At 42.6% G+C, this 13250-nt stretch overlaps 1 protein-coding gene across 6 annotated transcripts in view; it reads right to left on the bottom strand.

Moving 5' to 3' along the window:
* Positions 1-4731, bottom strand: part of TFAP2B (transcription factor AP-2 beta) — a 34755-nt gene extending 30024 nt beyond the window's left edge. For 4 of the 6 annotated variants that reach the window (XM_074820246.1, XM_074820248.1, XM_074820249.1 and 1 more), the window contains exon 1: positions 4597-4731. In XM_074820246.1, coding sequence (XP_074676347.1) covers positions 4597-4677 — 81 coding nt within the window. In that variant the 5' untranslated portion in view covers positions 4678-4731. Of the gene's footprint in view, positions 1-1038; positions 2280-4596 lie in introns of those variants that run through there. The other 2 variants (XM_074820251.1, XM_074820250.1) reach the window with 2 other exon arrangements.
* Between the last annotated feature and the right edge of the window lie 8519 nt (positions 4732-13250).

Below are 13250 nucleotides of genomic sequence, written 5' to 3'. Positions count from 1 at the left end.
GTTTCTCACCCAGATCATGTCTATTCCCAGTAACTATCAAGAAGGGGGAAGGGGATGTGTGTGTGAGGGAGAAATGCTAAATGTCATAATTAAAAATGTAGGACTAGTGCTCCATATGCGTGTATGATCTGTGACTTCAGTCCAGTAATACGATTCCCCCTCCAGCAGTCCCCAAATAAAACTAAAGGTAAAAAAAAGATAAAATAAAAAATTAAGAACCCCCAAACCACCCATCCTTCCAAACAACCCACCCCTTGTCCCGCCTAAAGTTTCCAAACATCTGTTTATTCCCTCTGCTGAAGTCCTGAAACTCAAAAGCACCAACCCATCTTCACGTGGAAAAGACCAAAAAGAAAGTTGTACTTCTCGGAGGACTCCGAGGAAAGAAGTTGTGCGAAAAAGGACTTGAAAAAAACAAAATAAAAATCACGGGGGGTCTTTGTATAAAGACAGTCCACCCCTTTAAAAAAAAAAATCAAATAAAGTAAAAATGAAACATCGATATTGAACAAATCCAGTCGCTATGATTTCTGCAGCAACTTCCAGTGTCTTTTGTCTCCTTTTCCAATATTATATTCCGGAGAATGGGGTGGGGGTTAATTGTAATGAAAAGTCTTTGGGGTGTGTGGGGGGACGTGGCGGGGGGGAGTGTGTGGAGGCTTCAGAGAAAAGGTGGGAGAGGAGTTTTGTCCAACTCCATCGCGCTGAAGCTGCGAGGCTAAAAGTAAACAAGAAAAATATCTATTCCACAAAGTGTAGCTCAAACCCCCACAAGCAATGGCACACATGGTTCAAAAAAAAAAAAAAAAAAAAAGGAAAAAAAGTTTTTTTCCCCTGCTCTCCCCCCAAACTCCCCTAGCTCAAATCGAGAACACACAATGCAAAAAGGGAGAAGCAGCTGCAAGCCTCCTCCAATTATTGTGCTAAATTACCAAGCCAAAGGCGTTTAAAAAGAGAGAGAGAGGGAGAGAGAGAGACAACAGATCGAGAGAGAGAGAGAGCGCATGCAATTCTAGTACAACATGGATCCAAACTCACCATGGCGGAATAGGTGTGGACTAACATCTGGAAATAAAAAAAGTCTTGTAACAGCTAAAAATAAAATAATGGTGATAATACTAATAATTGGAGGGAAAAATATCAAGGAGATCTGCAAAGGGACGTGTTGGACACAGGAGAACAGCTTGAGATATTTCGAAGTCTATCCATCAAAAAAAAAAAAAAAAAGAAAGAAAAAAAAGAAGACCAGTGCCCCCAAAACCGAGCCTGGAAACCTCTATCTACATATATGATTTACCCCTCCCTCTCCTTTTTTTTTTTTTTTTTTTTTTTTTTTTTTCCCTTTGAGCTCCCAAATACAATCCTCTTCAACCCAAGGCTAGGCTCAGACTGCTCCGCTACCCCTTCCTCCCTTTCCTTCTCTACACCGCCTCATAATAATTGATATTCATGACTATTAATATTACACGACTACTTTAAAGGGAGAATGCAGGACCAAATGGAGCGTGAAGCTGGCAGCCAGCTCGAGAGCTCCCCTACTATTGTAAATGACGTTCATTCAGTGGAGAATTACTAGATGTAATCAGACGAGGGGGGCTGGCAGAGGCAGAGTTTGGGGAGAGGGAGAGGGGGGAAAAAGTTTAGCAAGGAAGAGGCATAACTTCAATTAACTCGAGCGGAGGAAGATGAGGAAAGTAGACACTGCGGAGCTGGAGCAAGGAAGTGAGATGAAGCAATGCTGGAGGCGAAGAAGAAAAAAACATATTTCTTTTTTTTTTTTTTCCCCCCCAACATTTAATTATACATTCCTAATACGAGGAATTGATTGCCTTTGGTGTTTTTGTTCTTGTAGGTTTTTTTTTTTAAAAAAAAAAAACCCCAAACAAATAATGAGGGAAAAGAGGCTTTCCTAACCCTTCCTTCTTAAAAAAAAATAAATGAAAGAAGAAATGTGCAGTCACTATAATATACGTCTATTTACAGCGGAGATTAAGCCCTTCTGGTGCATGTTACAGATCGTATTTATTCGCAATAGCCAAATAAACACTTGAATCTGCGTTAAGTTGGGCTCCACTTTTTTTCTGAATCCTGTTCCTCCCGCCCGACATGAAAAAAATAAATATTTATGTACATATATCTCCCGATTTTCACCCAAATGTAAAATGCATGCAGTGAATTTTAAAGGATAGTAAATTTATAGTTTTGAGGCAAAGCCAGGGGCGATATAAAACCTTTGCGATGTTGCAGGAACCCGTTCAACTGGACTGTCTGCCATTTCTGTTAAAGTTCAACTTACTTTCCTTGCTAAATAGACTCACACTTCCCAGAGCAGCTCCCCCCCCCGCGCGCACACACACACACACACACACTTTTGTTTTAAGAACAGATTCTGTGTAAGTGGTTGAGACGCCTCTACCATCGTGTTGTTAATTATAAATAGGAAAGAAAAGAAACATTTTTTTTTTTTAAAGGTAAATCTAGAGGGCTTCAGCTCTTTAAAAAAGTCAACAACCATAATTTTTTTCTTTTTTTTTTCTTTTTTTTTTTTTTTTTCCTTTTTTTTAATAAAAGGTTGCACGTTACAAAATGTCTTGGAGCGCACCCCCAAGTTAGGGTATCCTGCAGCCAAATCCCACCCAACCGCTCCCCCACCTCTGCTTCTCTCCCACGGCAATCTAGAAACATGAGTGTCCGTAAAACGCACAGCAGTTTAAAAATCCCTTTCAAAGGAGGGTGGAAAAAAAAAAAAATAAACCCCAAATCCCCGACATTCCCCGACCTCGCTGGCAGGGAGGGGAGATGTTTTGTCGCCTGCTGCTGCGGGCAGAGACAATGGCCAGGCTGTGCCTGGGGACGGGGAGGGAAAAGCAGCGAGGGCTCAGCGGGCTGGGGACCGCCGGCGGGACGGACACACACACACACGCAGACACACAGACACACACGCCGGGCTGTGCTCATTCCGCACACGCTGGGCTCTGCCAGTTGATAATTAGCCTGACGGCAGCTTTTGGGAGCGGAGACATTCTCCCGTGCGGCCGGCGGGCACCCTCCCCGCTCCCCGTCCTTTCTCCGGTCGGGAGAAGCCGGAGCTGTGCCCTCCCTCTGCCTCTTTCGCCGCTTTTCTGGGGAGTTTCCCCGCTGTAAGTGCGAAGGCGCTCCCGGAGGGGAGGGCTGCGGGCGGCGCGGCCCCGACGGCACTTCCCGGGGCTGCGCTCCCGGCCACCCCCGCCCCTGCCCGGTTCCCGGCCCGCCACCAGCCCCTCCACGGTACCAGCCCGGTGCCAGCCCGGTAGCAGTCCCCTACCCAGCCCGGTAGAAGCCCGGTAGCAGTCCCTTACCCAGCCCCTGCCCGACTCCAGCCCGGTACCAGCCCGATATCCAGTCCCTGCCCGGTACCAGCCCCTGCCCGGTCCCTGCCCGGTCCCATCCCGGTAGCAGTCCCTTACCCAGCCCGGTGCCAGCCCCTGCCCGGTGCCAGCCCGATCCCAGCCCCTGCCCGGCCGCCTCCCCACGGTTCAACTCCTGCGCTGGAGCTGTAGGATCGCACCCTTCTGAAAATCTCCCCCCTCTGCGATCGCCGTGTAAATGCCTACCCCAAATTTAAAAAAAAAAAAAATTTCATTTTGCAGAGCGCCTTTCCTTACACCTTTTTTTTTTTTTTTTTTTTTTTTGTTTCCCCCCCCCGTTTCGGAGCAAATCCAGCACGCTGGTTAACTTACAAGAAATGCATTCGCGGAGCCCGTTTGGGAAAGATCCGGCTCAGGAAACCGTGCAAAATTAAGAAACGTTTCGCGGTGTTTGCGCTGTGATTTTTTTTTTTTTTTTTTCCCCTTGGTCTGCTTTTTGACCTCGAAAATAACGCGGAGGTCTGAATAAAATACACAACTTTTCGCGTCTGCGGACTATGCGGAGCTGCCTTTGAATGTATCAGTTCGGGTGTGTGTACTCACATACGAGCAAGAATGTATGCGCCGCTTAATTAATGCGAGTGTATGTATACATGCACATCTTATCTATTGCTATATAGGTATAAAAAGTCGTAAAAAACGTATCCGATTGTGAAAACAAGAAAAAGAAAAAAAAAATCCAAATTCAGCTTGAACTTAGCTTGGAATTGCAAAATAAATAAAAGAAAGAAAGAAAAGAGAGAAATTTATCCAGTCCCTGAATACCAGATTGCGTTTCTCTTCTATTTTCAACTTTTTTTCTCTCGACATTTGTCCATATTTAATCGAATTATATTTAATTCGAGGTCTAAACAATCAAACTCTTGCCTTTAAGTTGCCTCATTCCAACCCCCAGATCATTTCTTTGATGTTTTAAATCGCATCAAACAGCTTTTCCATGAAAAAAAAAAAAAAAAAAGTTTAGGACTTGGCATGCTGAATACAAATATGCAAAATAAATAAGCATTTAAGCATTTACTTTTGGTTTCCTGTCTCTATACTTGTGTGTGTTGGTGTTTGCGTCTCTATATCTGCCTCTATGTATATGTAGAGCTATATATGTATTACATAGTCATGCCTGTATCTATATGCTAGATGTATATTTAAATATACATATACTTTCTTACTCATATGCATATTATATACTCACCTCATAGATATCTTCATACTTGACATTTTCAACCAGTTTCCAGAGCATGATGGCAGGCTGTTCTCTAGGAGGTGAGTGCATTCATGTGAAGAGCAGATGTCTGGATTCTCAGTACTTCTCTGTCTGTAATGATCCATCTATAATTGGAAATGGGGGACAGACACCAAATCCGACGTTCCTCTTCCATCGCAACTTATATCTGTTGTCTGAAACAATAGGCTGCAGAAGTCTACCTCAATCGGATAGTAAAAAACATTATCTGTTACATAGTTACATATATCTACAGACATATATGTGACTAGATATATACATATACACACATATAGAGACTTAGACTTATATGCAGGCATATAAAGATATATACATATACGCAGTGGCACATGCACAGACATACATATACATGCACATATACACACATATATCTCCTAACATACAACTTTTTTCATGTACAGACATATATAAATTGACAAGTTTCTATATGTAAATTATATATATTCTCGCATATGTAGGCACATGTTTATGACACGTTACATATGCATGTATACATACAAACCTGGTCAGTTTATATAGGAGTGTATACAAATGCATATTTGTGTATATATTTATACATCTACACATATATATGTGGATATACAGTGATCAAATATATGTATTATGTAGTGCATATATCCGCTATTTTAGTAGATTGATAGATAGATAGATAGACAGATAGATAGATAGATAGATAGATAGATAGATAGATAGATAGACAGAATGGAGAAATTAGTGATTTTTTTCGATCCTATTTATATTAAAATAAAGAATAAGTTGCCTCTGCACTAGGCGATTCATCATTTACAACGAGATATTATGCTTTTCCCCACATGCAATATGCTTTTATTTACATGTCCAGAAATTATCCTCTCATATGCAGTAAAACACCCAAACAGCATCTCATCAAGCACATTCAAGCAAATCTAAAAGGAGTAAATTTAGATCAATGATTTTCTTTTGAAAGCCTTACACTTCAGACTTGGACTGTGTATTTTATAACTTGGAAACACTCTCTCTGGATAAAAAAAAAAAAAAGAAAAAAAAGGAAAAAAAAAAAAGGAGTTTAGCAAACCCTTCTCTGCACACATTTAAATAGCTATTAGCTACTTTCTGAAAACGATTAAAACCAGAGTTGGATTTGTGCGTTTCCCGGCTAGCTCTCGGTTTGGAAGGGGAGAGGAGGAGTTGGACCATTTTTAACCTTTATTTTTTTTTTTTTTTTTTTTCCCCAGGCAAACCTTGCTTCGCATTGTCCGTTTTTTTTTTTTTTTTTTTTTTTTTTTTTTTTTAACACGTTGTACCGCAAAGAGGCGACCTATTCTGCAGGCGAGCAGAGCCCATCTCTGCCTTTGAAAGGAAACAATTGAGCTTTGCAGTGGGCTGGTGCACCAGGAGAGGGGGAAAAAAAAGGGAAAAAAGAGACACACAGAGGCAGAGAGACAGAAAGAAGGTGTTTCTAAATTCAAGGTCCTGTCTCTGGAAATTTCAAGCTCTGTCTATAAGGTTGCTACAAATCTTTGTTATTCTGCATGGGATCCTATGGGAAAGTGCATAGTGTCCTTTGTACTTTCAAAGGTCCTACAGGTAAAGGCGCTTTTATATCTATATAATCTCGAAAACGAAGAAAACTTCATCAGGAGACACTTCTGGTGGTGTTTGGTTGGCTGGTGGGAAGGGTGGGCTTTTCTTTTTCTGTTCGCTTTGGCCTCGAATTAAAGCAGAAAGTATAAATTCATCCCTTTTTCCCTCAGCCTCTACAGCATACACCCACCCCCACCCCCCTTTCAAACCGTACATCTTCTTCTAAAAACTCAACCCTCAAAAGGCAAGAGACAAATAACAGCCAGATATTAGGAGCTGGACAACGGTCTTGCTGGAAGTTGTTAAAGCAGATACGAGTTTTTTCTCTGCTGTACAGAGGAGGAGGAGAAAAGGGCACATCTTCGAGTGGGTTGGACAGACCATTTCAACCGAAGCAATAGTGTAAAAAAAGCTGGAAAAGGAGAAAGGAGGTATGCTGTTCGCATGTGGATGTGCAGAGGTATGCATGCAGCCACCCCACACACACCCTCATGCACCTATAGATCTGAATGGCCCTCTTACAAAAATACCAGGCTCATAAAGGGACACTTTGCCATCACTTTTGTTAAAAGTCTTTGAGTCATGTCCTGGAAGGCTGGCACAGGGCAGACTGAATGTGCTTCGTGACAGCTAATGCTTTACAATTTCGTGGCACCCTGAATTAAATATGCTTTACGTGCTGGGGGAGGGGAGAGGAGGGGAAAAAAAAAAAAAAAGCAGCTAAAATAGACTTGACGACTGCTGGCTCTTTGCTAACAGAATGGTAGAGACATTACATTCTTACTTTCAAATCCCACTATTACATTTCGCTTGCACTTGCAAAACATGACAAACGTGTCTCAAGTGATCATTTAGAAAATTAAAATGAACAAAGGTGCTTCGCATTTTCTGTGCTTGTTTTGCACCCCCCACCCCCGCAGCTTCCTTAAGTCTAATTTACCAATTTCAAACGGGAAGACTTGCACCAGTTTACACCCGAAATGTGCAGTAAACCCTGGGTCCAAAATGCAAGGCACGTACTCAGAACTGACCATTGCAAGCTGTACTTTCAACCTTAAAAAAAAAAAAAAAGGTGGGGGGAGGACCAGCCGTTTTTCGGCAGTTTGGGGCAGGCTTTTACAATCTCTTCCAACGAAAGCCCGGCTTTTTCAGCGGTGGGCAGGGGCACTGCAGCCTGGCAGCTGCCATTGCAAAGGAATATTTTATATTTTTTGGCTTTTTTTTTTTTTTTTTTTTAAAAAAGATACCTTTCCATCTAGCCCTGCCGATGCGGGAGGGAGCCCTCCCCGCCCTCCCAGGCCGAGCCGCGGCGGGCGGTGGTTCCGCGGGCGCGGGGGCCGGGCGCACCGGAGCGCATTGAGCGGGGCAGCGGCGCCCTCTGATGGGGGCTCCCTCCGAAAGCTGCCGCCCCCCCCTCCCCGTTATACCCATAACTGGGAGCTACAAACAGCCAAACATTTCCTCTGTTGGAAATGATGCTGACACCGGTCTTTCCTCCGATAGGATAAAGCTGCAGGTTCTTATTTACACCCTTTTTTATTTTTTTCTTAGCTCAGTGTTTGAACCTCTACCTTATAATTAAAATAAATCCTCTACCCTCCCCACTGTTAAATGCAGTGTGCAGCCTAGGTCAAATATCCAAATCATCTCAACGAGGTGTTTGTTAATAGCCCAGGGAGGGAGAGGCCCTGCAACACCATGATGGCCACTTTGGTGAGAAGTCAGAAAAAACATGAAAAATCAATCTTAATTCAACAAGTTATGATCCTCTCATTTCATATGATTTCCCTTGTTTGGGTTTTTTTGTTTGTTTGTTTTTTGTGTGGTTTGTTTTTTTTTTTTTTTTTTTCCTTTTAACTTTGCCTGCACCCAGTCAAGGTCCTGTTTCAGAAATAGACTTTCTACCCTGCTCTGCCTTTTAAATCCAGCGTGGCTCTGTATAATCATGTACATATCCCTCAACCCGTATTGTTGGCTGGAGTTTAAAATAAATCCATTTATCTCAGCGCCCTCTGCTGCTCGCTGCAGGCTCTCGTGTAAAGGCAGGTTTCTGACAGTTTTAACTAAAAAATCCAGGCTTTTTGGAAGTGTTTGGTCCCTTTTCTTCAAACTAGCTCTTTTTTTTTTTTTTCCTGACACTTTTCGTTCTCACGTGTATTTCAGAACTCAGTACTATTTATTAAAAAGCTTCTTTGCAGTTTAATTCACAGGGGAAAAAATCATATAACATTGCAGGCATCTCAAAAAGTAGCTTAAAATTTACTGCCTGCTTATTCATGGATTTACCGAAATCATTGCTTTGGTGTACATTTAATACCTTTTTTTTGGTAAATAATACCAAGACTTATCTCTTAAAACAAATTCAACTTCCTATACTGTTTGCCGGTAAATCCAGTTTCCTTATTACATCTGCAGACATAACCAGGGTTTTTCATAGAATCATAGAATGGTTTGGGTTGGAAGGGACCTTTAAAGGCCATCTAGTCCAACCTCCTGCCATGAGCAGGGACATCTTCACCTAGATCTGGTTGCTCAGGGTCCATCCTGACCTTGAATGTTTCCAGGGATGGGGCATCCACACCTCTCTGGGCAACCTGTGCCAGTGTTTCACCTCCCTGACTGTAAAGAATTTCTTCCTTATATCTAGTCTGAATCTACATTATTGTGGTTTAAAGCCATTACCTCTTGTCCTACCAAAAATCTATCCCCATCATTTTGCATTTTCCCAACACCACAGTGCTCATACTCTGTGGAGGGACATCACCAAGCCCTCTCATTGCTGCCTGCTCTTGCAGATGTCAGGAGCAGTTTGTAGCAAGCCAGAAAAGCTCAACCACATGTGCTGAGCCCTCATGGACAGGCCCAAAGTGTTCGCCGCATTTAATAACTCTGTGGGGAAGAGGCTGTGGGCTTTGCCATCAGTGGAGATCTCCCTGGGACACCCTTTGTCACAGCCCCTTTCAGGCTCTTCCCAAAGCCAGGATTAGGGTGAAGGAGTCACTCCTGGGCATCAGGACCCACCTCCCACTGCCCTGGAGCTGCCAGCTCCCCTATACCACTGCTTGCAGCCAGTGAGGACAGGGCATTCACAATAACTCAGTCTGAAATATCTTCCCTGAAAAGGGTTCCAAAACATCCTAATAACCATGCATAGGAGCAGGCAGTCTAGAAAGGGCTGGTGTGACCATTTCAACCATCAGTACTACCCATCTGTGAAAAGAAGGGATAGAAATATCTTTCTGAAGGCTACCAGAGTCTTCCCTGTGATTCTTGACCACTTATATGAGAGGAAGAGAGTAAAAAAGCTCTGCATCAGAGGGACTCAGTGATGATCAACTAAAGAGTCATGAACCAGAAATCCCACCAGCTGGCTTGTTGCCTCTGTCTCTCTCCCATTTTTAAGAGCATGCTTATAATGGTGTTTGGCAAATTCAAGGAATGCTTCAGATGACTTTTGGCTAGGAAGGACTGAGTCCCATTGGTAATTCATAATATGTTCGAAGACATTTAGTCAGTCTTCTGGAGGGTGTTTCTGCTGTTTTTGCAGAAAACCTTTGGGTTTTCTCTCTACCTTTTCCCTCTTCATCTGGGTCTCTTGGGATGGCGAGGAATTGCAAGGGATGAATGACAGTGAGGAGTTTAGGGCAATCAGAGGCAAGCCTATGGAAATCCCAGTCCTTACCACAAGGAGACACTGAAGATACCCTTGGTAAATATTTCCAGCTGAGAGAGAGGATGCTGTGCAGCATCTTTGGCAGCAACTGTAAAATCATCAAATGGCTGGAAAATTGCAGAGAGGAGGAAACTTAAAAGAAGAGAGTAGGTGGGTAGAGAAGAAATTTTAAAACAACATCTCAGCAATTTGGTATTATTTTTAGGATGAGAATATTCTCAAACATGAAGAAGCAGATAGACACAAATTAAACAGCACGACACAAAACATCAAAGTTTGTTTTCAACTAGTAATAACAAATATCCACTCATAGCCAGTGACACCACGCTGATACAGTCTGAAAGAGAGTCAGTCATGTTGAGCAGAACTGTATTCTCTGTTTGGAGAAACAATTAAATTTTTGGATTTCATACAATCATAGAATCATCTAGGTTGGAAAAAACCTTTAAGGTCATCAAGTCCAACCATAAACCTAACACTGTCAAGTCCACCACTAAACCATGTCCTTAAGCACCACATCTACATGTCTTAAATACCTCCAGGGATGGTGACTCAACCACTTCCCTGGACAGCCAGTTCCAATGCTTCATGACTCCTTCAGTGAAGAATTTTTTCCTACTATCCAAACTAAACCTCCTCTGGCACAACTTGAGGCTGTTTCCTCTCATCCTATTGCTTGTTACTTGGGAGAACTTACTGACCCCCACCTTGCTACAGGCTCCTTTCAGGTAGTTGTAGACAGTGATAAGGTCTCCCCTGAGCATCCTTGTCTCCAGACTAAACAACCCCAGTTCCCTCAGCCACTCCTCATAGGACTTGTTCTCTAGACCCTTCACCAGCTTTGTTGTTCTTCCTTGGACATGTTCCAGTACCTCAATTTCTTTCTTGTAGTAAGGGGCTCAAACCTGAACACACTGATTTGTCTAATCATGACAAAAAATGAACTCATATGTCACTCTGTGGTACTCGCCTGGCCACTAGTCTTTGATAGCAGGAATCCCAGTTTATGCAGCCCAGGATACGGTTGGCTTTCTGAGCTGTGAGTTCATATTGACTGCTCATGCCCAGTTTTTTCCAACCTAATTCTCCCAGGTCAAGCCTTGCACAACCTGTGGGCTATTTGGAAAAAGGAGCCCCTCCAAGTGTTTCTGTCTTACTATACTGAGGAGAACTCCGGTACCCAAGTTTAATTATGTACTCTACTCATGTCTTGGTGTTTTATCCCTCTGTACTGCCTGTTTTTTCACAAGAAACCTGAGTACATGATTTCAACAAGGACCTGGACCTTGAGGCAATGTGATGGGATGCTTCACCAAACACCTGGATGCAACTTTAGCATCCCCTCTTCAAAACTGTTCTACCCACTGCAAAAGCTTTGGAGCAGGAATGACAATCAGATCTCCTAGGTTAAGAATGAAGACTGTTTCAGGCCTTTTTTCTCATATCAATATCTCTTAATCTTTATTTTAATCTGATGTAGGTGCTCAACTTGAGACAAGGTAGTGAACTTCAAATAAGTACTTGGCTCCCTAAAACAGAGGACGCGAAGCCTTGCTCACATCTTACTGTCTCTCCTTATGAGCTTGGATTACTCCATGTTGCTGACTTGTGTCTCCTTGTATTAGGACCCAAACCTCCCTTTGCTCTTTGAACAGGGATGTTGGGTGTTAGCTTCATGGCTTTCCATGATTGGCAGGAAAAGCAGGAGTTAGGTGATGCGTTAAACCGAAGACTTTATGCACGTTCTGCCACTGGATGACTTATCCTTTGTAACACAAAGGGGAGTCTGAGGAGTCCCAGGAGCTGCTGTCACAGCTGCAGGGTTATCCTTCCTCTCCACATCCACCTTTTGAAAGTGAATTAATCCTTTCTAAAACCTCTTCCTCCTAAAAGCCAAACAAAACACTAACTCGTTGCTGAACTTGTTTCCTTAAAAATTTTAAACTAAACATATAAGGATATCTTTCAGTTTCCTCAGCTGGGATATTGGCACTTACATGTGGAACTGGCTTGTTCATCTGAATAAAGCATATACTTTTTATTTCTTTATTGTTCCCATTCCCAAACAAAACCCCCTGTTCTTAAATAGAGTCACATAATCAAGGACAGGCAAACTGCAGCCATTGAAGGGAGCTTTCAGTTTTATTAAATGTTTAATATGGCAGAAAGTTAGGAGATTCCATTTTTATTTGTTTAATTTAATTCAGTTATGTTTATGTGGATACAAACTCTTTGTATGTGATTTGACTTAAAAACAAGGTTTAAGTTATATTTATACAATGAAATACTCTCTTCACATTTTAGGATATAGCCTGCGGAGTGAATTATTTATGCTCAGGATACAGCATTTAAATTTCATGGTAGGAGAGAGTTAATCAGTTTTAAGAAAAAAAATTAGGACCTGGCCTGTTATCTGATTTGAGAATATTTTTTTTTTTTCCTCTGGTATCACCCTCCCCCACTTTCTTTTTAATTCTTCTCTTGCTTTCTGTCAGTAGGTGCTCAGATAATATGACCATAGGCAATGCTTTAGGGAGGTAAAAAAATTCTGGGTACATGAAAGGAGACATAGCAAAGTCAGCAAACTGTATCTATAGGGGAAATGTACTTCAGGCTCCCAAAATTGCTCATAATATATCCAGAGTCATACCATTCCGTGGATGCTCCCTTCAGTTTGCTCCTATACTGCACCGTGGCCAGCAGGGACTTTAGCCCAAGTAGTAGCAGGGTCTTAAGTTAAAACTCTCATTAACTATGATTTTAAGGTAGTTTAAGTTTTTCCCTTCCCTTCCCTTCCCTTCCCTTCCCTTCCCTTCCCTTCCCTTCCCTTCCCTTCCCTTCCCTTCCCTTCCCTTCCCTTCCCTTCCCTTCCCTTCCCTTCCCTTCCCTTCCCTTCCCTTCCCTTCCCTTCCCTTCCCTTCCCTTCCCTTCCCTTCCCTTCCCTTCCCTTCCCTTCCCTTCCCTTCCCTTCCCTTCCCTTCCCTTCCCTTCCCTTCCCTTCCCTTCCCTTCCCTTCCCTTCCCTTCCCTTCCCTTCCCTTCCCTTCCCTTCCCTTCCCCGCTTTTTAGGTTAATAAATGAAATAATGCCAAAGAACATTTCTGGATACTCAACTTTCCTATTGCTCAATGGTTCACAGGTTCTTGGCATGGTTTTGACCCATGTCAGCAATTTCAGGCAGCTCCCAGGCACAGTTTGGCGGTGAGCAAAAACCAGACACTATTCCCAGGAGGCAGATAGGATATGACCACCCTGGTTTAGAGACTGAATTTAATAATATGGATACAAGGTATTCCGTGCCAGTTAGACTCATGGCACATAGTTCAAATATAGTCTAAAAAATTAGGCACAAACTTGTTGTTTGAATT

The sequence above is a fragment of the Strix aluco genome, chromosome 3 (assembly GCF_031877795.1).
Source record: "Strix aluco isolate bStrAlu1 chromosome 3, bStrAlu1.hap1, whole genome shotgun sequence".
NCBI classification, from domain to species: domain Eukaryota; kingdom Metazoa; phylum Chordata; class Aves; order Strigiformes; family Strigidae; genus Strix; species Strix aluco.
This window is presented reverse-complemented; position numbering and strand designations above follow the sequence as displayed.